Consider the following 20,168-nt stretch of genomic DNA (forward strand, 5'->3'; position numbering starts at 1 on the left):
GTGACATTAAGTACATGTACTGAGCTCTAAACTGACGTAATTGCAGCACATGGCATTTCTCATTTCATGTAACAGGCTTAATATTTCCATCTTCATGAGCTTTCTCTGGATCTAAACTCACGCTGCAGAATGCATTACATGTCGTTTTGCTCCAGGACAAAGCCTGCAGCGAGGCTCCATTTAGCTCGAACACACCCAGAATGTGGAACAGTCTCCATGTACTGTAAATGACGAGGATTATGAGCAGCTGTCGCCAGTAATGAAATGTTTTATACCCCTTTATTGTTTCCAGTTGGAGCTTCTCTGTCCAGTTCCTGTATCGATTTTTATTTGCTGTTTGTAAACCACTTTTCTATTTCACTTATTTGTTCAAAGTGTGTTATATAAAGGGTCGACTTTCTCGTTGTGTGTCTTCAGCTTTCAGTGCCAGACAAGGTGTTGATTCCTGAGCGATATGTGGAGTCAGACCCCGAGGAGGCTCTGAGCCCTGAGCAGGAGGCAGATAAACAGCGGAAGGTTGACCGCATCAAAGCCCTCATTGCCAAGAACAGGTAAACACATGTTGAACTGTTTACATCTGGATGTATTTTTTTAGAAAGGTCAGATGTGCTCATGTCTTTGATAGTAGATAAGGATCCTTTGGTTAAGGGTTTATCTTTGTAGGTGAGCTCTGATATTTACCAGCAGATGTCTTGCGTGAAATTCCTTGAAGAATGATGGGTGGGTTTGGGGTCATAGCCTCATGTCTGCTACTGCCATGCAGATCAGCATCAACAGCCTGTGTTAGCTCTCACACAGTGACATTTTGCTCTAAATGTCAACCCTGTTGAATTGATTTAGACGAGACGGCTTTGTTTGCCCCGGACCAACGTTGTATTCTGAAACTTTGCGTGCGTGTTTGCTCTCAGCATGCAGAATGTGCTTCCTAGTACGGCTCTGAGCCCCGAGGACGAGACGGAGGAGGAGGTTACCATCCAGGAGAAGGAGAAGATGATTAATATCTCCTACGAGCTGGCGGCAGAGGCTTCCAAGCGCAGCAAGCTGGTAGCAGGTACATCTCTAGAGGGAGAAGAAGGAAGAGGTGGAAGGGTTTTGATCAAAAGGATGCATGAGATGAAAACAAAGGCAGCGTATTCTCAGCGTTGTTACTGTCATTACCAGACTGCACTTGCTTGCACCGTGCGTGTGTCATCTATCACTGTAACCTTAGTACTTTCTGCAGTGTTTCTTTGTGTTTTGGCTGTTTAGTAGTCGCTGATGCACCATTGTTTTTATTTCGTGTGTGACCTGTGCGTGTTCAACATCTGGCTCTGTTTCATTGCAGTGAAAAGCCTGTCGCCTTCTTCCCCACCCCTTCCACAGTCTCCTAACACACACCCCCTGACTGACGGTTCTCACTTCATGTGTGTGTAGTAGCACCAGTAAGGGTCTTCATCAACCTGTTCTGTCCATTCCCACAGCTCTAAAACATTCTCAGTAGTTTGTTCTGTTTATGTGTAATTATTTTTTATAGTCGTACCCTCACTCAGCACTTTATGTATTGTGTTGTATACTATGTCTGTGTAATCAGGCCCAGAAGACAATAATATGGAGATATTTAGACTTATTCTCACCTTCTCTTTCTGCAGCTCAGGCCCTGGCCTCAGTAAAAACCTACACATGAAGGAAGCAGCAGCAGGGGAATAGAAATGACCCTCAAGACATAACCAGGGACATCGGCATCACCACGGCCCATGGGGAGTTAAAATGCCTATTCTACATTCTGTATGCTCACTGTGAGGTCCTAGGCTCATTCGCCACCACTAATACTTTCTGTTGCCCTTCTCTGGGGGCACCACATGGGGAGACAGGACACTTTTCATACCTTTGCTGTTGCAGTTCTTTTACATTTTACATGATTTTTAATTTAATTTTCATTATTTATATATGGCTTCTCTAGATTCTTGTTTGAATAATACAACGTGTGTGTGTCTGTTCGTGTGTGTGCATATACACAGACAGACGATTGTTGTTTTATTATTCAATCAAGAAGGATTAACCAGTGTTTTTGCCTGTGTTATATTTTAAACTCATGTTCTACCACCTTTAAAAAAATAACTCATTTAATTTCATTAACTCGAATCATGTAGTTTTCAGGAAAAAGGAGTTTATTAAGTAACAGTTTGTATTTATCCATTTATTGTAAAAACATTTATCTGCGAAAGATGAATACGACATAGAGCTAATCTACTATACTAAAATGAGAAGCCACTCGATTGCTGCAAAAGACAATTGGTACATTTTCCTGTTTCTGGGTTGTAATTATTTAAAATGGAATATTCTGTAGTACAAGTCCCATTCCTGACCCTTTTGTAAATGTTCTGCCTTGACTATATACGGTCTTCTTTTATGGATGAGAGATATATTTAAACCGAGACAAGGACAAAAAATAGTTTAGCTATATTTTATGACATGTTGGTATGACGTCCTGGAACTAGAAGAAGACTAGCACGTGTGAAAAGCAATAAAAAGAGAATATTTGTGGAGCCAGGATCATTTTTGTGTGTGTACAAAGTGTAATTAAAAGAGGTTTACTGTGTATATAATGTACATGGTACAGCAGGATGGGAGGGTATATCTAAAATATGGTTACATATTAGATTTGATTCATATCCCATCTGTTTTATATCATGTTAAATAAATGTTGCTGTTCTTAACCAACTGCATTGTGTTTTTACTACATACTATATACCTGTACCTGCTCAGTTCAGTTCAGTTGTAGTTCAACTCTGTCCTGTTTTGAGAACTGCATACACAATACTGTATCTAATAACGTGCTAACTTTAACTGAGGGCATCTGGCTTTTGACATAAAAAAAGGTATCTTACATTTCCTTATTCACACATTTGTGGACAGTAGTTGGCTAATTGTAAATATAAATATGATTGTGGCTCCCTCTTGTGGGAGATCGACGTATTGCAGACTGAAGGAGACCTCAGTTCAATAGACAATGCCTGAAGTGGATGATCCCAAAAAACAGAATTAATATATAAGTCGTTGGAAAAAATGTTATGAATTTAAAATTAGACGTTTTTCTATGATGGCGATGGGGCTCATGTCCAGGGTTCATTTAACATCCTTTGAAATATATATGTACATGACCTACAGACATGACTTTTGTTTAATTGTTGTTTTCATTTCATTAAACTGTATAAATTTGTACATAAATACTCCAAACATGTAAACACTAAATTTTGTTACCATTACCCCAAAAGATGCTTCCAGTTTAATTAATGGGTTCAAGGTTTTAAAAGCGAATCTGGTTAATGTGTCTTCAGACCCTCTGTACATAATAAGTTAATGTTTATTGTTTGTTCCAGACACAGGAAGCAAATAGGTTAATAAATAACAAAACAGAGACAGAAATGGCCAAAAAAGAAACAAAACTATTAACTAAGAGCAGCAGCAGCTTGGGGAAACACAAGAAAGTTTAAATACCAACGTCAGCGTCTGTGCTCCTCGTGCCGCCTCTGGCCAATCAGAGAGCAGGGGTGTGACGTGGCCCCGCCTTCGTCTGCAGTGAAGGGTTTGACGGTGCCACGGCTAAAAATTCGGCACCTACAGCGGCGCGGCGAACGTACGGCGGCGAAATGGCCGCTACGGCTGCAGAAGGGACCGCATTAGCGGCTGAGAGCAGCGTACCGCCCGCTGAGACGAGCGCGAAAAGCAGTGGGGAGACAGAACGGAGCCTTGACGAACCGGAAACCGAGCAGCCCGGCTGTGTAGAACCGAAAATGGAAGCGGGCGACGCGGAGGCCGGCGAGGAGAAGCCCGCGGCGGCGGCGGCGGCGGCGAACGAGGCCGCGAGCGAGGCGGCTACGGGCGGCGTCAGCGTGACGGTCCACCCGGAGGCGACCGCCGCAGCCGAGCCGCCGGGTCCACGGCCGGAGCCCCCGCAGAACCCGGGAGACGGCGCCGACGGGCCTCCCGGCGAAAACGCACGGAAAGAAACGAAGGAGGAGCCCGGGGAAGACGGCCGCTGCTCGGAGACGGACGAGAAGAGCAAAGCGGCGTGCGAAGACGGCGACAAGCCCGGCGGCGGAGGCGGGGAGCTGGGCGACAAGAGGCGGCCGAGTGTGGAGATCTCCTCGTCGGACGGCGAGCCGCTGAGCCGGCTGGACTCGGAGGACAGGTCGGTAGGAGCATGACTGCTGGATTGTGGGGCGCGTCCAGTGTGACGTCTGAGCGCAAAGTACGGGCAACACGCGATAATTGACTCTCTTCATTTCTCATTTGTAGGTTTCACACGTATATTTGAATGAGCTGAACTGAGAATATGCCTTTTTAGTGTCAAACTTTACTGAGTGAAGAGGAGCTTTAAGGTGCTTCTTAAATTATGTCAATTAAAAAGCAGGTCTGGACGTGAAGGTAGAACTGTGATCACCTGTAAACGGCAGCACAGCAGTTACATAACATCTGTGACGACACTGACTGATTTGATATAAACGTGGCATTCATGAACATCTGTGGCAGGTTTTCATGTGTGGTGACTATAGCGTGGTAACTAATATTTGCACCTGTTCTCCACAGCGGTTCAAAGCCTGATCTGAGCTGCACACACAGCTTTTTACTGCTCCCTCTCTCAGTATCAGCAGCACCCTGATGGAAATGGAGAGCACGGTGTCCAGCGGACGCTCCACTCCGGCCATGATGAACGGGCAGAGCAGCGCCGGCTCCTCCGGGACCAAGACGGTGGCGAACGCCTGCTGCTGGGACCTCTGCCCGCAGTGTTTCAACTCCAGTCCCGACCTGGCGGAGCACATCCGGGGCATTCATGTGGATGGACAGAGAGGAGGGGTCGGTCGAATTAACTGAAAGTCTGTCAAAACAAATAAGAAAAAAAAGTTATGTTTGTTTCCTCATCACAAATACATAATATGTCAGCAAGCAAACCAGCGTCTGTCACCTGTGAGGCACTTTATAATAGTATTTCAGAAATGGGCAGTTCCACAGATTTGACAGTTCTGTTGTTTCCCCTAAGCAACACTTTCTAACTGCACTGTCTGCAGTTGTTCTGTACATTTTTCTTTTCTTACCGTCATTTTGTCTGTTTCTCAGGTGTTTAAGTGTCTATGGAAGGGTTGTAAGGTGTATAACACGCCATCCACCAGCCAGAGTTGGCTCCAGAGACACATGTTGACCCACAGTGGGGATAAGCCTTTCAAGGTAAAACCTGCATGTGAACACCTTTTCCCTGAGTGTTCATCCTCATGATGCGTCAGTGAGTTCACCCAAGACGTTCTCTTGCACTAAGTATCAACATGTCGTCTTCTGTCCTCCGCCACAGTGTGTAGTTGGCGGATGCAACGCCAGCTTTCCTTCCCAGGGAGGCCTGGCTCGTCACGTACCCAGTCACTTCAGCCACCAGAGCTGCTCGAAGATGTCCAGCCAGGCCAAACTCAAGGAGGAGTCACCTTCCAAGGTTGGACTCAACAAGAGAAAGAAACTCAAGAACAAACGCAGGTGCTCCCTACGTACGTACCCACAGTAACAGTCACACAGACGAACACTGCTCCCAAACGATTACAGTTATCTGTTGAGAGTAATCGACACATGTTGATGTATGTTTATGTTGCTTTGGCCTCAATCCTCCCAAGCATCATGTTCCCAGTAGCCACTAGTGTCTATCAACTCCCATAGACCTCTTGAGATACTGACATGAGGACTTTTACTGATCTGCTGCATTTTAGACCACATGGGCTCTTTTAAAAATTCCCCATGATGGTTCATTTTCAAGCCACTGTTGGAAAATTGGTTGGAAAATGACTAAAAGCATTTAATGGAATACAAATCATTCTAAAAAGTTCTCCTCCAGCGCCGTGGGCCACAGTGGAAGCCCTGTTGTTGTGTTTGTTTCACCCTGCGCTCATTTGTTCCCCTTCAGCGAGGCCCCACGACTTCTTCGATGCTCAGACCATGGATGCTATTCGCCACAGGGCCATCTGTTTGAACCTCGCCACCCACATTGAAAGTGTGGGAAATGGCCACAGTGTGGTTTTCCACAGTACGGTGAGTGCTTCTCTAAATTTCTGTGTGCTGACGTGTTTGCCACGGACTGTCCACTTTCTGTCTAATGTGTGTTTGCGTGTGCGATGTTTCACAGAAACTGACTGAGAATAACAGTGAAGTCAATTCTGACCCCTGTTTTCATTTAGTTATTGTTCTTTGTGGGTTCGGGGCTTTCAACGACATGCTCTCAGTTTTTCTCTAAAAAAGTTGTTACAACATAAATAACTACTGGCTTTTTTGCCACATTCATTAAAACATCAAAACAAAATGTGACGTTCATCTTTTTATACATGAAAGCCAAATGTTGGCTGTTCTACCTATAAAACTCTTAAGAACGGGAAGAAGCATTATTAATATATAACCAATATAATAAGAAAAGCTGGAAAAGGTGTTTGTTTAGAATTCATGTTATGATCTAATTTGCATAATGACACATGTCGTACTGTATAACGTATGCATATTTGTTGTCATGTTCATGCTTCCCCAGTTTTTAAATTCTTCTTTCAGACAACAGGGGGCATAAAAGATGAGCAGATTTTTCCTGCTGCACTTTAAGTGAACCTTGTGAATCGCCTCAAGGCTTGATGTTGTTTTTCTCTGAATCGCGGTTCACAAGAAAGACAATTGGATTGTTTTCATTTATGGCGTTGGGCCAATTCTGAGCCTAGTGCATGATACATTATTAATGAGCCATAGAATGCCTTTGCACCATAAATGTCCAGTGACGCATTCTCCATCTCTCATAGACCACAATATACTGTGTGGATGAATTTTAATGGAATGATACCTTTTTTGAAGTAAAGCGTGTGAAAGGGCCAGTAGTGTATTTATCTATTTTGAATGACTGCTGGTTTTAAGCAGCTCCACTAGGGGGCGCTCAGTATCCTGGTCTAGACCTTCAGTTGCACGTTGGTGTCATCACTGGCTGAAACACATTCAAACACAAATGTCCCTCTCTCGCCTTTTTCTTTAGTCACCCATTTTATTCATAAAGACTTTTTTTGTTTTCTCTTCATATACTTATTCAAATAATACATAAATCTATTTGCTTTGTGGTATTAATGAATAGCATGTATTATTCAATAGAATACCCTCATCAAAATTGATGAACCCAAGATGCCAAACAAGTGTCTTGAACATAACAAATTCACTGTATTTGGTTTTGACCCCACAGTCATCACATCAAAAGATGCTTTGATGAAGAAGCTTGTGGTGTCGGTGAGAGGCATCAGGTAGACTGACCCAGTACTAGAGTCTGGTTCAGTGTTTAGTGTTCTCCTCACATGATGACTGTCCCACTCTTAATGCATTTCCATTCTATTTTGTTCTGCTTCTGCAAACTGCTCCTCAGCAGCCAAAAAACTGTCCGAAAGAAAAGCTCAGAAGAGGTGAAGACAAAGCTTGGGAAGAGGTTAAGAGCGGTAGCGGCAAAGCACCAGCCAGGGGAGAGACGAATGGAGAGACACTGAGACATGGAGAGAGGGGTTAAGTAAGGGTCAGGGTCATGGGGTCAGGGGGGGGTCTGGCCAGTTGGGCATGCATTCTCCTGTCCACCCCTCTAGGGGATTGTGGTGAAGAATAACTGCGGGCTGCGTCAGACGCCGGGCCCCAGCGGACCTTCCCAGGCCCGGGGATGTGGAGCACAGTTGTGGGGGATCTGTGGAGTTTGGCCGGTGGGCCTGCGGACGCCCCGTCGCAGCTCGGCCATGTTTATGATGGGATATTTTTGTTATTGCACCGATCTGCGTCATCCACAGCTTGATCCCCTGACACTGGACAGGCACCCGGTTTTAACGCCCCCCCCCCCGATTCGGGCTCTGCCGTTTTCACTGTCTTCTCCTGGAGCCACTGTTCGCACTTCATTTCCTCCTCCCTCTCTTGCTTCCTTTTCCCCAGGCTCGTAGAGGATTAAGATCTGTCCCTGAAAACACGAGCTGCTGTCATCAGGACCTATCCCTTCATCTTTAACCTTTGCATTTGTGTTTATTAGGATCCTGATGGTGCATTGCAATGCAGCAACGTTTTACTAACAGAGGAACAGAAATCGAAACCTTTCCACTTTTAAAGTTGTGCAGAAACACTGATTTGTTTTCATAGGTTCAGATTTCACACCAACAGTATTATGTTTTACAGACGAGGGGCGACGCTGTGATCCATTTGCAAACATTGCTGATATTTGCAAAGCTTCTCAGAGAAGTTGTCGGCAAAGACAAGTTTCACGTCTTCTGATCTATCTTAAACATTTCTCCCAGAAATCTGAATGCTGCGTTCCTGAACATATTCATCTAAATACTTCACCTAGACAGAAATGCACACCCTTTGCCAAGCCTTTCCCTTAAATGAGAGCAAAAGGAAGTGAACTGTTCTGCGTCGTTATAGTTATTTCTTTTTGGAAAAAGTATTGAAAGACAGAGAGCGCGTGAAAGTCTAGCAGTGTGCACGCAAAAAACAAATCTGAACATTTTTATGCACAATCCTTAATGAAGTGATCACAGTTTCTTCAACAAAGGAAGATATGCGTGTTTTTGCTTGGCGTGTGGGACAGGAAAAGCAGGAGGAGGACAGTGATTCTAGGTCTGTCTCTTGTCTTGTCGGAGCCTCCTCCCTCCTGTCCTCAAATCCTTTTCCATCAATGCCGCAGCCCGTCCCCAGAGTCGCAGAAATAATTTCAGATATTCATATGCGTAGGAGAAGTTCTTCTCATGTGAGCTCATTCAACATCCTAAAAATAGGTATCACTCAGAAAAAAGAGCCAATTGACGCAAGAGGTTATAGCTGTGGCTATTTTTGATACTCCTGGTTATTTTTCTACCTTTTCTTCTCCCTACTGACAATATTTGTCCGAATTCCAGAGCAGTTTTACTATAAACAAACACAACATGATGGATGAAATGTTATGAATAGGAGACGACCAAGTATTCAGGATATCCGCTATTCTTAAGTGTATTTTCATAAGTCAGCCCTGATGTCTAAGCTTATGTTGGATACAAAAGAGGTACTGGTAACTAACTACTGGCTATTGTTGTCTCGCTCGAGTTACTTTTTAAAGCTGATGTCCAAACTAGTTCTTACACATGTAGTGCAAAGCGAGAGAGTCAAAATCAGATCTCGCATTGGACAAACAGAGGTCTCTAATCTGACTTGATATGTTTTGGGTTCCAGTGCATGGCTGAAAGCAGCACAGACACAGAAGCACCTTGTTCACCATCATTCGTCATACATCACGCAATCACGTGTCGCCATGGAACTTTTGTCGGGGCTCGATTTCATGGGTCTTGCATTGTGTTGCAGGGGGGCGTGGGTAGATCGTGTTGAAAATAGAAATCTCGCTGAGCTCTTGCATGCATTATTAAGAGTGCTCACATTGCTTATTAGTGTAATGATCAGCTACTGTATCACTTGGTGGGACGTTTGAAGCGTGTAGCCTCATTATTCGTTAGCGAGATTGGGGCCGGGATGAGGGCATCACTTTGAAGCCGCTTCTCCACAGACGCGAGAATGCTGCGATGTGATCTGAAGCTGATAGGAAACCCCCGTGCCTGTAACACTGCAAATTGGCTTGAAATTTTAAATCGACCATTATGTGTAGGTTAAATTAAATGCTCTGTAAATTTGCTTTTAATAGATAGTTACAGTAGAAATGACTAGAGTAAAGCAGCAAGACAAACCAAGTGAAAGAAGCGCAAATGGAAAAGTAGTCATCTACAAATGTTTTTTGTTTCTCCTTTTTTATTCCTTTTTGGCTGACCTGAGATGTTTTATTTGTCTTTGTGCAGGTGCTAGCCAGAAGGAAAGAGGGATCAGGCAAGGTCAAGGTTCTCCTGCACTGGACGCCGGAGGACATGTGAGTAATCCTCCCCTGCACACTTTATTCATGCAGTTGGACAGATGGCAGGTGTAGTGTAGAGGGAGAGCTCCACAATGTTAATCACAGCCAGGGTTTTGATCAGGGGAATCTCTTACCATACTTTGAGCACGCCTCGCTACTTAAGGGGTTTGACACACCCTCCCAAGATGATCAGGGAACGGAGAGAAGAGTGAACGAGGTCAAGGAAGGTCGGAGATAGGAGGGCAGTGCAAAAGGAAAGAGGTGGAAAAAAACATGGGTAGCATAGAGCAGAGGAAGAGAACAATGTCAAAGATGGTACTGGGCAAGTTACACAGATGATGCATCATGAAGAGGATTACAGCTGACAGCATCCAATGAATATACTGTAGCTAAACCCTTGTTCTCTCGGGCTTTCTGCTGTTTCATCCCCCCGTCTTCTCTCCTCTCTGATTCACCTCTGCAATCTCCTCCACGACCCGTGTGTGGGAGTTTAATCTTGTGCATAGAGAAATAATGAGGGAAAGAGAAAGATGAGGTTTGGTGATCAGGAAAGGCCCGTCCGATTAATTCCAAGCGCAGAGACAGAGATGGAGATTGATGCAGAGACTCAAAGACGCGTGGATGTAGAATGGATGAAGGAAGGAATGAGACGGACATAATGGAGGGAAGTGAAAAATGGGAATGGGAACAAAATGGTTGTGGGAGAGAAGAAACTATGAAGAGAAGCCAGGATGATGAAACTGGAGAGAATGAATGATGCAGACAAAATTGAGAGACAAAAAAGAAAATTGAGTTGCCTTTTGGCTTTGTTCTTGCAGGAGAAATCAGTGGCACTAATAAGTCCTATATTTACCCCCAGACAGCTGAGAGCTTGGGTCATTAATACACATAACCAGTCCGTAGGGCAGGGAAGGAAATGCAGTGACGTCTTTAACTGTGACAGTGGCTGAGGTTTGTCTCCTGATAAGTCATTTGACCTCATTAGCGTGTGCAAGCATCTTTTTTTTTCATATCCCACACACATGATTTGTGTTAATGAATATTAATATATTTTCATCTTAGGATCTTATCGGATGCAAATGACTAGTAATAAATGATTCCTTATATTTCAGTGGGTCTCATTTGTGCTCATTAGGCGTGTGTGGGACTCAGCTGTGCAGCCTGTCAGCAGCAGGTGACAAACTGCTCTTCCACTTAAAACTATTTCCACCTGGGATTTTATACCTGGACTCATCTCGAGTACGTTTATCTGTGTTAGAACCTGTTTTTGCTCTTTTTTTTTTATTTTTTATAAGCTTTTGCTTTATACAGTGAAACTGCATCTGCCGGCCCTGCTTCTTGTTGGAGCTCTTATCAAACCTTCACCCTCTTTAGTACATTCTCCCCACAACAGTTTAAAGAAAAGTGCAGTGCTTCAGTATAAACCTCTATACTTTGTAATATAAATAAGCATATTTTTATGATTTTAATATTTGTATTATAGTGTATGAAAACATACCACAAAGCTAACTGTGTGAATGTGAAAGCAGAGTTCTGACGGTCTGTCTGACCTTGTGGTTGCTCCTTTTAAGCTGAAAAAATATTGGCCTGCACATTCTTCAAAAGCTGTACCAGAGTCTTCCTCCCTCCACTTAAGCATGCGGGGGAGGCAGAGGTTGAGTTTAAGTATTCGGCTCATCGGATCGCGTGTTTCCTGCTGCTCCGTTACGAAGCCATCAGGTGCCACAGTTACAGGTGCTGCATTCTGTTTGTGTGCATGTTTCTCCCTCACAAAGTCAATGATTGTCCACATGAATCCAGGAAGACGTGTTTATTATAGCTGGAACCAGCCATTCACACTCTGACACTAACTACAATTAGGTTAATGAGTAACTGACACAAACTATTCTAAGCATGAACCACCAGCAGCGATGCGTTGGCTCATGGGAGAGACTGAAGGAAAGGGAGAAGCAACCTTTTATAGCTGGATGAATGGGTTCCAGTGTGTAATAATTGTTTTTTTCTGTACTTGTTAAACCATCGCAGTCCTGGTTTAAATCATGATCATCATTTTCTTTCTTAGTTTATTTAATCATGGAGGCACCGTCCTACGTTCAGCTCAGTGAGCAGCCATTGAACGAGGGGGAGTCGTCTGTGGCCACTCGCTGCTTGCTTAATTGCATTCTTGCTGTGATATTGCACAAGTGGTGAGTTCATGTTATTCTGCCCCATAAAACAACATACCTAGTCTCCAGAGACTATCAGGACCAGATATACAGGACGTGCTTCAGCGGGGTTAATAAATGTGTTGTAAAACAATGCAGCTGATGTAATGGTAATGAAGGGTCAAACAGTCACACACTGTCTGCTTGGTCACATAAACTAAGACATGGATGAAAACCCAGCAACTGAGAAGAAACACTCACTCGACACACTTAATTTATATATTATTATTAATGTTTTTACAACAATAAAAATCCCAGTGCAAATGAACTGGGGAGCTTTGTCTAATACTGTGGCTGAGCTCTGATCTTACTGTCTTCTGTTTGCAGCATGATACAGTTTATAGTGGTGCTGAACCTTTTGAAGCATTTCCTGCTGAGTTCCACACGAAGCCATTTAATCTGTTATTCATTTAATATACTCTTCTCTGCTTAGAATTGAACTTACTGCGCCTGTCATCACTGGAAGCTTCAAGGCCTCAAGCTTCCTATCAGTTCAAAGTAGAAGGCAGGTCTCGGCTCTGCCAGACGTCCCTGGTAGCTCTCCCTGCAGTAGACGTCTGTGGCGCATAAAGCACCCAGCCAAATAAAATAAATCTATTTGTCTGCATTTGACTTGTTGTGACTGAATAAAATCGTCTCGATTTAACAGTGTGCACATATGTGTGTGTGTGGCTGAGTGTTATGATATTCAACTCTCAGCAGGTCCTACTGTCATCTGAGCTTTGCCTTTCTAAAGGACACTAACTCACGACTAACCCAAACTTTGAAGCTGCTCGGAAGAGACTGGTTCTCGTCCGGCGAGCGTTCATCACACGTTGCAGAATCAGAACAGAGCGTTATTTGTTATGTTTAATAGGCTCTTTTTAAAACGAAAGTGTTCATCTGTTTTCAAGAAAATCAGCTTTAACAGAAGCTGCTATAGGTGGTCCAGGATGCTGCCTTTGACATGACTGCTGCTGATGTTGTTCTTTGCCTGGGCTCAGTCTGAGCCGACAGTTGCATTTGGCTCTGGGAACTTTAGCACAAACACACATTAAAACAACATCCCCGTGTTTGTGTGTGCACGTGTTGATTAAAACATCACAGCCTCGCCGTCTGTGACGCTAAGAGCGTCTAATCAGCCGTGGGTCAGATAGTGAGGCCGCATTATTCTTTGTTTATCAATGAAAACCTGACGGATTAGCTTTAAAGCAGCATGACGTGTGGGATTGTATTAGGTCAAATACACTTCTTTGCTTCTCTGAGCCTCTTAATATTATCTGGCCCCACCCTGCAGGCACTTACACGCCATACATGGGTTTGCAGCAACTGTATATTAATAGGAAGAACTTTTCCCTGCCTTCCCACCTTTTCATTCTTTCCGTCTCTCTCTCTTCCCATTCTTTCCTCGTTGGGTTTCTCTTCTCTGCCCCTTTTGTTCCGTCTTTACCTGCATTCCGCTGAGCTGCATGTGAAGCAGTACCTGCACACAGCCCACTGAATGGGCGCAGTAGGCATGTGAATAGCTGATTTGGCTGGGTGACAGCCTGCTTAACTGCTGCCTGCTGTGTGTGTGTGTGTGTGTGTGTGTGTGTGTGTGTGTGTGTGTGTGTGTGTGTGTGTGTGTGTGTGTGTGTGTGTGTGTGTGTGTGTGTGTGTGTGTGTGTGTGTGTGTGTCTGGATCTCTGGGGGCTCCTGCGATGACGCACGTAGTGACGGGGGGAATGCTGGGGGTGGAGACAAGGGAGGCGCAGTTAACTCGCTAAGCTCTTTGTTTCTCCGCTCTGCACCTCCACTCGCTGTGCCAGTGCTGGCACGTTCCCTGCTGTCACATGGGGATCGTGCTGCTGTGGGTACAGTAAGGTGCAGACGAGCAATACAGTTACAACATGTGCACCACATCTGTGTCTCAAAGCGATGAAACACCACACTGATCCAATACACACTCACCAGTTTGAGTTTTAGCTGCACATCTGGACAAAGCATAATAAATAAGGTGTGTTACAGTATATATGTCTTTAGGTCTTTACACCAATGTGCACGTGTCAATCCCAGTTCTTTGGTCAAGGCCGTGTTACTTATGGAAGTGTACTCTGTTCAGAGGAAAGTGTTAACATGTGCCGTGGACTCAATGAGGCTCTTTGTGCATCACTCTGGCCCCATCCCATTCAGCTTCACTCCCTCTGCACCACCTTTTCTTTTCCTCTTTGTTAGAGTCCAAATACTCACCCTGTGTGTGTGTGTGTGTGTGTGTGTGTGTGTGTGTGTGTGTGTGTGTGTGTGTGTGTGTCCTTCAGACTACCTGACGTGTGGGTGAATGAAACGGAGCGATCGCAGCTAAAGACTAAAGTGGTGCACTTATCCCAGCTGCCGCAGGACACGGCCATGCTGCTAGACCCAAACATCTATAGGTGAGTGCATGTGGCCCACGCGGCTTTAGAGCCGTGGACGTGCTGCAAGGACGTTTTCAAACCGCTTGCTTTGCATGTGTATGTGCGTGCATCATGCGTATTGCATCCACCAGGTGGCACCAACTCCTGACCTCAGCGTTCAGGTTAAAACGAGCACATGCAACATATTTAGTTTTGCCTAAATGAACACTGTCTACTATAGTGTATGTGCACATTATGCAGAGTCAGTTAAACAATGTTAATTTAAATAGTAGGAACAAACAGTTTTGCCAATATGCAAATGTAACACAACCTATTTTTTGCACCACATCCCTTGATTTGATTCTGGTGCAGCCTTGTGTGATTACTGCAGAGATGAGAAAACAAGGTTGGCTTTATCGCACACCATAAAGCTCTAACACGAACCATGAAAGAGGAACAACGGGGCTGAAGTAACAGTCACCACCGGACCCAAGATATATGATACAGAAGTGTGCTGATCAGCGCACGCTGACTGAGCTTCATTGGACCTGAAGGCTCAGTCGCTGCACAGACTACTGCTGCACTCTGGTTTCATAGCTGAATATAACCGTCAGCACTCAGCCAATTTATGTCAAGGCTGTCCCAATGCATGAAATCCCCAAACAAATGAGGTGGTTGGTGCCTGTGGCTGTAAATATAGTGGAGCGAAGCCCTGCACGTGTCCATGGGAAAGACGGCCAGAGCGGCGCGCAAGCGGCTCAGCTTCCCACTTCCCCTCAGCGTGTGCACGTTACGGGCTGTCGCCTCCTCTCAGCCGCTGAGCTGATCACGTCCTCTAATGCGCGTCTAATTTTCTCTTTCCTTTATTTTCAACCAGAGCACTTCCTCAAAAGCGCCTGAAGCGAAGGTAAGATGCAAAAGCTGCTTTTTTTGATCCACATGTTATGTACATGTACATGGTATGTGTACGTTTAATGAACATACAAACTGAAGTTGAATAAGTTTTGCCCTCTTTCTACTGTGAGTTCATCTCTAAATGAAATAGAATAGTTTTGTAAATTTGATGCAGGAAGAATGAGCATATTTTGTAGCCGCATTGATTAAATACTAGGCTTAAGCATAAAAGAGAAAAGCTTCCTGTCACATCAGTGTTGTTTGTCTATGGGTGTTTTGTGTTTTTTGTGCGTGCGTGCGTGCAAACATAGACCTTGCTGAGGTCAATGTTAATGTAAAGTAGTTGCTCAGTGGGATGATGCTGACGCTGTGATGGCTCCGCAGTGTATTAGCTGGGCTTGTGCTGAAACGCCCACAGTTTCACTGCTCCTATTTAGCATACAGCCAGTTAATTGGGGGCCGAGGCATTTAGATGCATGGGCCTGTCTCACTGAGGCGTGAGGTTGGAACGGGTCAGGTTGTTCTGACCCCAGTAGTTCAGATACTGTGTAATGCGTCTGCACAGGAACTGGGCCGGCCTCTGAGCGTCCAGGATAACGCCTGCTTCTTTACTGTAATCTCTCATGACACGGACACAACTCATCTCTTCCTGTCGTCATTCCAGTCTATAGGGAGTCGTCTGTGGACTCGCTGCTGCAGGAGAAGCCCTTGTTCCCAGGAGCTTGATCTGTTTGGGGACGGGACGCAATGCATCTGTCGCTGCAAAACGAAGTGAAACTTGCCTCTTAGGTTTTGCACATCTGACACACATGTTGTCACAAAGTGTGGTGTAAAATAGGACTAACTTTTTTTTTCTTTTTTTTTTAAAGTTTGTGTTCATCAAAAATTTAAATGAATGTTTTTCTAAGATGAAAATGTTGTTCATACCCAGTGGCGTAAAAACAGTTTTGTGTGATCTTGTCAGAGAATACAGCATATTTTATAACAGTTTGGAGTAAAATATTTATGCAGATTTGTAACTTATTTTTCTACCATGATATTTCTGGTGTAGTGTGGATTTTTGTGAAGGTTTTGAAAAGAACCGCAATTACTGTGATAATGTTTAACGGTCATATTTAGGGTTAATTGGAAATTTGTATGTGTAATTCGGTCTTCTAATATTCTAATATTTATACTGTATGCAGTACTTACACCTGTGTGTAGTTGTGCCATCATGTGTCGATACCAGCAAACAGTAAAGGAGCAATAAGTTGGTAGTAGGAAAACTACTGTGTAGCTCCGTAGACAAACACGTGACATTTCAGCACAACCTGTGGATGTTTTCATGAGAAATGTACATTTCTACTATTTAAGCACTTAAGAATTACTGTTAAAATACTTGTTTTTTTAAATAATGTGTGTTTTTCCTGTTGAAAATAAAAGACTGTGTTTGTAATAAAACGGCCACTAATGCAGAGTCACATCCTTGTGTACAATGTACTCTGGTCCGTTCTGCTCCACTCTTTATTTTCCACAAATTGTTACTGAAGACTGTGACTTAAAGTCACATGTTGCTACTGAGCTTCGTCCAAAGCATGACGTCAGCAGTGACATCAGCTGGAGCCCACAGAATGATTGATACAGACACTGCCGGGCAGCTGTGTGTGTGTGTGTGTGTGTGTGTGTGTGTGTGTGTGTGTGTGTGTGTGTGTGTGTGTGTGTGTGTGTGTGTGTGTGTGTGTGTGTGTGAGAGTGTGTGTGAGAGTGTGTGTGTGTGGGGGGGGGGGGGGGGGGGGATGCTCATCCTCCTCCTCCCGCCGGTCTGTGAAGGGAGGCGACCCTGAAGTGACGTCTGTTCCCCCTCACGAGCTCAGCGTCTGTCCGTCACGTCCCGTTCCCTCAAACCGCCTCAGCTCGTGATTCGTGATTGACTGAACGCTGCCCCACGTGACTGGGTTCAGGCGTTCCAGCCTCCGCCGTGGCCACAGGTGAATCTAATCAAGCACCCGCGCACCGACGTCTGGAGTGTGTGTGTGTGTGTGTGTGTGTGTGTGTGTGTGTGTGTGTGTGTGTGTGTGTGTGTGTGTGTGTGTGTGTGTCTGTCTCTCTCTCTCTCTCTCTCTCTCTCTCTCTCCCCGTCCCGACTTCAACCCTTTGAGCTTTTCCTGGTTTAACGCCGCGCGTGGGCCAACGCGCCGCTCCAGTCGCGTCCGGTAACTCGCGTGCACACGGTGCAGTCAGTCAATCTGCTCTTCCTTCCACGTGCTCCTCAATCATCCGTCTGAGTTCCTCATTGTGCGCGAAGCCTTCGCTTTGTGTGTCAGCGGAGAGCGACGGCGTTACATCAGCAGCAGTGATGAGCTGCAGCTCTAAATCCCGGACAGCGATAGTTTTTCCTGACAGTCTCGCACGTCTCAGACAGAGAAGCTGGGAAATGCATTGGAGCTCAGTTACTTGATTAATTACTATTCAAAGTTCTTTTATTTACTGCTCAATAGTTGTCAGACATATTAATAATAGTTCCAGCGCTTTATCTTTTTATAACCTTGCTACTGTAAATCATTAAAGGGAACTTCCTCAAATTCTCTTCTCCACTTAGACACAGCTTAAAACAATGAACCTGCTTTAATTTATGAATGCATAAAAGCCTCCTCTGCATCTTATAATGACCCGTCCAGCTTTTATTAATCCAGTCTGAGAAAAGCGTCCAGGCCTTTTTCTAATTAGGGAATTTTATTTAGCTGTTCCTGCTGCTGGTTCCCGTGCAGGAACTTAAACAGAAGGACCTCCACTTTTTTGGTTTTGCATCCGTGTATATACAGTAATGCGTTCATGCTGTGCACCATCCAACGCACACGGCTGATGCTCCGTCACCACGGCGACGCGTCCCACACCTGCGAGCGATGGGAGGGTCTGCATCAATGAGCTAATGTCAAGCTCGCTCTCTGTTTGCCCAAGGCTCGCTCGCCCGCCTCTCTCTCTCTCTCTCTCTCTCTCTCTCTCTCTCTCTCTCTCTCTCTCTCGCCGCTCGGGCCCTGCCACGGCGCCAGATGGGCCCTTGGCCGTTTTACCCGGCGTCACGCGCCCGCCGCTCCTCCACCAGGCTGCAGCGCAACAACAGTAACGGCTTTTATTTATAGAGGAGCGTATTTCATCAGATCCACGGTGTGTCATCAGCACTAATGGGAAACAGCCACAACAGAGCGGTGGAAGTGTGAAATATATTCGTACTTGAGCTTTTCTCTCTTGCTTATGGCTCCTTGGCGTTATTCATATTGTTTATTGGCACTAGAATCAATCAACATCCTTTTTATTTAACACTTGTCTGGTGAATTGTGCGTTAACGCTGCTGATCGCTGATGGATGCTGACGCCGATGAGTGGACCTCCATCCCATTTTCCAGGCCATTCCCAGAATTCCCACCCAGCTCCGTGTGTGGCCTCTCTCTCTTTTCCCCTAAGCTGCTTTCCATCCCCTCCTCCCTTCATTATCTTCTTCTGATATCGAGGCTTGGGCTCTGACAGCTGCGTCTCTGTTTATCTCTCCACATTTGGCAGCATCTTAGCGTAATGGGAGCGTCCACCATCGCCGTGTGACTTTGGCAAATCTGGCAACAAAGCAGAATATGACACATGCATTAGTTACCGTAAGGAAGCTAGTTTTATTTGTGTTCACATTCTAGTACATAAACATCACAGAACAGGCTGCAGACACACAAACACTGACTAGTGTGTAAAAAATGTCAAATTCTGCCTGAAAAGAGTCTTCAGTCTGTGCCGTTCTGTCAAGCGTGCAACTTATCTGAAAACAGAGCAGATGAAGGCAACAACTAGACAAAGGGAAGAAGAGCAATGTACTGTAGTAATAATATTCCATAAATAAATAACTAGCTAGAAGATGAGCTCTGGACCAAATTACTGCTTACTTCAAAGTAGAAATCAATGAGACAATAAAGAGTCAGCTCAGTTCTTGAAGGGACGGCCTCTAATGAACAGCAAAAGTCCCAGTCAGACGTCGCTGAGCCGAGCGGGTCGCGCGTTGAGCTGCCGGCTCAGGTTCAGGTCCGGGACCGGTCTTTGCTCCGAGGCCCAGATCCTGCGTGGACGCGTGTGACGCTGGTGCAGGTTCCCAGCGCTGCTTCACTCGCGCTCACTTTCTGGCACCCAGATGCAACGCCGCGCTTTTAATAGCCGTCCCCACTGCTCTCCGCTGCTGCTCCCTCTCTACATGCGTTTTCCAGGGCCGTGCGTCATGTTTGTTAGCTGCTTTCGGTCCCACTCGTGTGGTAAATCACGTCTGGGGACACGGCGCTGTAGCAGACGACAAATGGAGGCTTGTATAAATAGCGGCGCAGAATAAATGCTTGTTATTTGTCAGCTTTGTTTTGGCCGGCGTCATTTCCAGCCACTTATCTGATGCCAGGGTGAAATACGGACTTCATGCAGCATGTGCTGTTCTAACTGGACGCTTCCCACGCCTTCGCTCTCACCGTTGCTGATCGCTGATTGGTGCCGAGCACGGAGCACGGCGCCGGTCCGCGCTGCAGCCGGGCCGGGCCGGTGCCGCCTGCCGCCTCTCAGGGCTCCTTTGGCCTGTGCATAATTGATGAGTGGAGTGAATAAGAGATGAGTCTGTGGCCTGACGGCCGCGGATGACGATGACGGTGATGAAGATGATGATGATGATGATGCCTGCGGAGAGATGGAGCAACGGAGGGCGGAGGATCAACGTGTGGGAGGGGAAACGTGAAACGGAGCAAACTGACAGAACGATGAGGCTGATGAAAATGGAGGAGGGCTATTCTGGATAACAGAAGTCTTTAGAAACACGGGTTTGAGCAGCCGTTAGAGTGGGTTTCAAACC

The 20,168-nt window shown here is 45.4% G+C and overlaps 2 protein-coding genes and 1 long non-coding RNA gene across 26 annotated transcripts in view; 2 read left to right on the forward strand and 1 right to left on the reverse strand.

Moving 5' to 3' along the window:
- Positions 1–2,700, forward strand: part of LOC114856939 (pleckstrin homology domain-containing family A member 5-like) — a 54,485-nt gene extending 51,785 nt beyond the window's left edge. For 18 of the 19 annotated variants that reach the window (XM_029152859.3, XM_029152866.3, XM_029152863.3 and 15 more), the window contains 4 exons: positions 418–551; positions 909–1,051; positions 1,325–1,421; positions 1,629–2,700. In XM_029152859.3, coding sequence (XP_029008692.1) covers positions 418–551; positions 909–1,051; positions 1,325–1,413 — 366 coding nt within the window. In that variant the 3' untranslated portion in view covers positions 1,414–1,421; positions 1,629–2,700. The remainder of the gene's footprint in view (positions 1–417; positions 552–908; positions 1,052–1,324; positions 1,422–1,628) is intronic. The other variant, XM_029152862.3, reaches the window with a different exon arrangement.
- Positions 2,701–3,514: 814 nt separating this feature from the next.
- LOC114856942 (zinc finger protein aebp2-like) lies at positions 3,515–16,786 on the forward strand. Of its 6 annotated transcripts, XM_029152881.3 has the most exons (9): positions 3,518–4,171; positions 4,626–4,836; positions 5,098–5,205; positions 5,327–5,513; positions 5,924–6,048; positions 9,825–9,892; positions 14,358–14,471; positions 15,310–15,339; positions 15,991–16,786. In XM_029152881.3, exons 1-9 carry the CDS (start codon positions 3,630–3,632, stop codon positions 15,995–15,997), a joined length of 1,392 nt encoding a protein of 463 aa, XP_029008714.1. In that variant the 5' UTR covers positions 3,518–3,629; the 3' UTR covers positions 15,998–16,786. The 6 variants fall into 6 exon arrangements, 3 of the variants coding, with proteins under 3 accessions (XP_055365771.1, XP_029008715.1, XP_029008714.1); XR_003786154.3 differs by lacking the exons at positions 14,358–14,471; positions 15,310–15,339; positions 15,991–16,786 and adding exons at positions 11,940–12,063; positions 12,515–12,654 and having other exon boundaries at positions 3,516–4,171; XR_003786155.3 differs by lacking the exons at positions 15,310–15,339; positions 15,991–16,786 and having other exon boundaries at positions 3,515–4,171; positions 5,327–5,502; positions 14,358–14,429.
- Positions 16,787–17,813: 1,027 nt separating this feature from the next.
- Positions 17,814–19,807, reverse strand: LOC129604228 (uncharacterized). The gene is made up of 3 exons (XR_008694931.1): positions 19,231–19,807; positions 19,032–19,106; positions 17,814–18,912 (listed from the first exon to the last, which is right to left on the reverse strand). It is a non-coding gene; the product is annotated as an uncharacterized LOC129604228 (long non-coding RNA).
- Positions 19,808–20,168: the final 361 nt, after the last annotated feature.

The sequence above is a fragment of the Betta splendens genome, chromosome 6, assembly GCF_900634795.4.
Source record: "Betta splendens chromosome 6, fBetSpl5.4, whole genome shotgun sequence".
In the NCBI taxonomy this organism is placed as follows: Eukaryota; Metazoa; Chordata; class Actinopteri; order Anabantiformes; family Osphronemidae; genus Betta; species Betta splendens.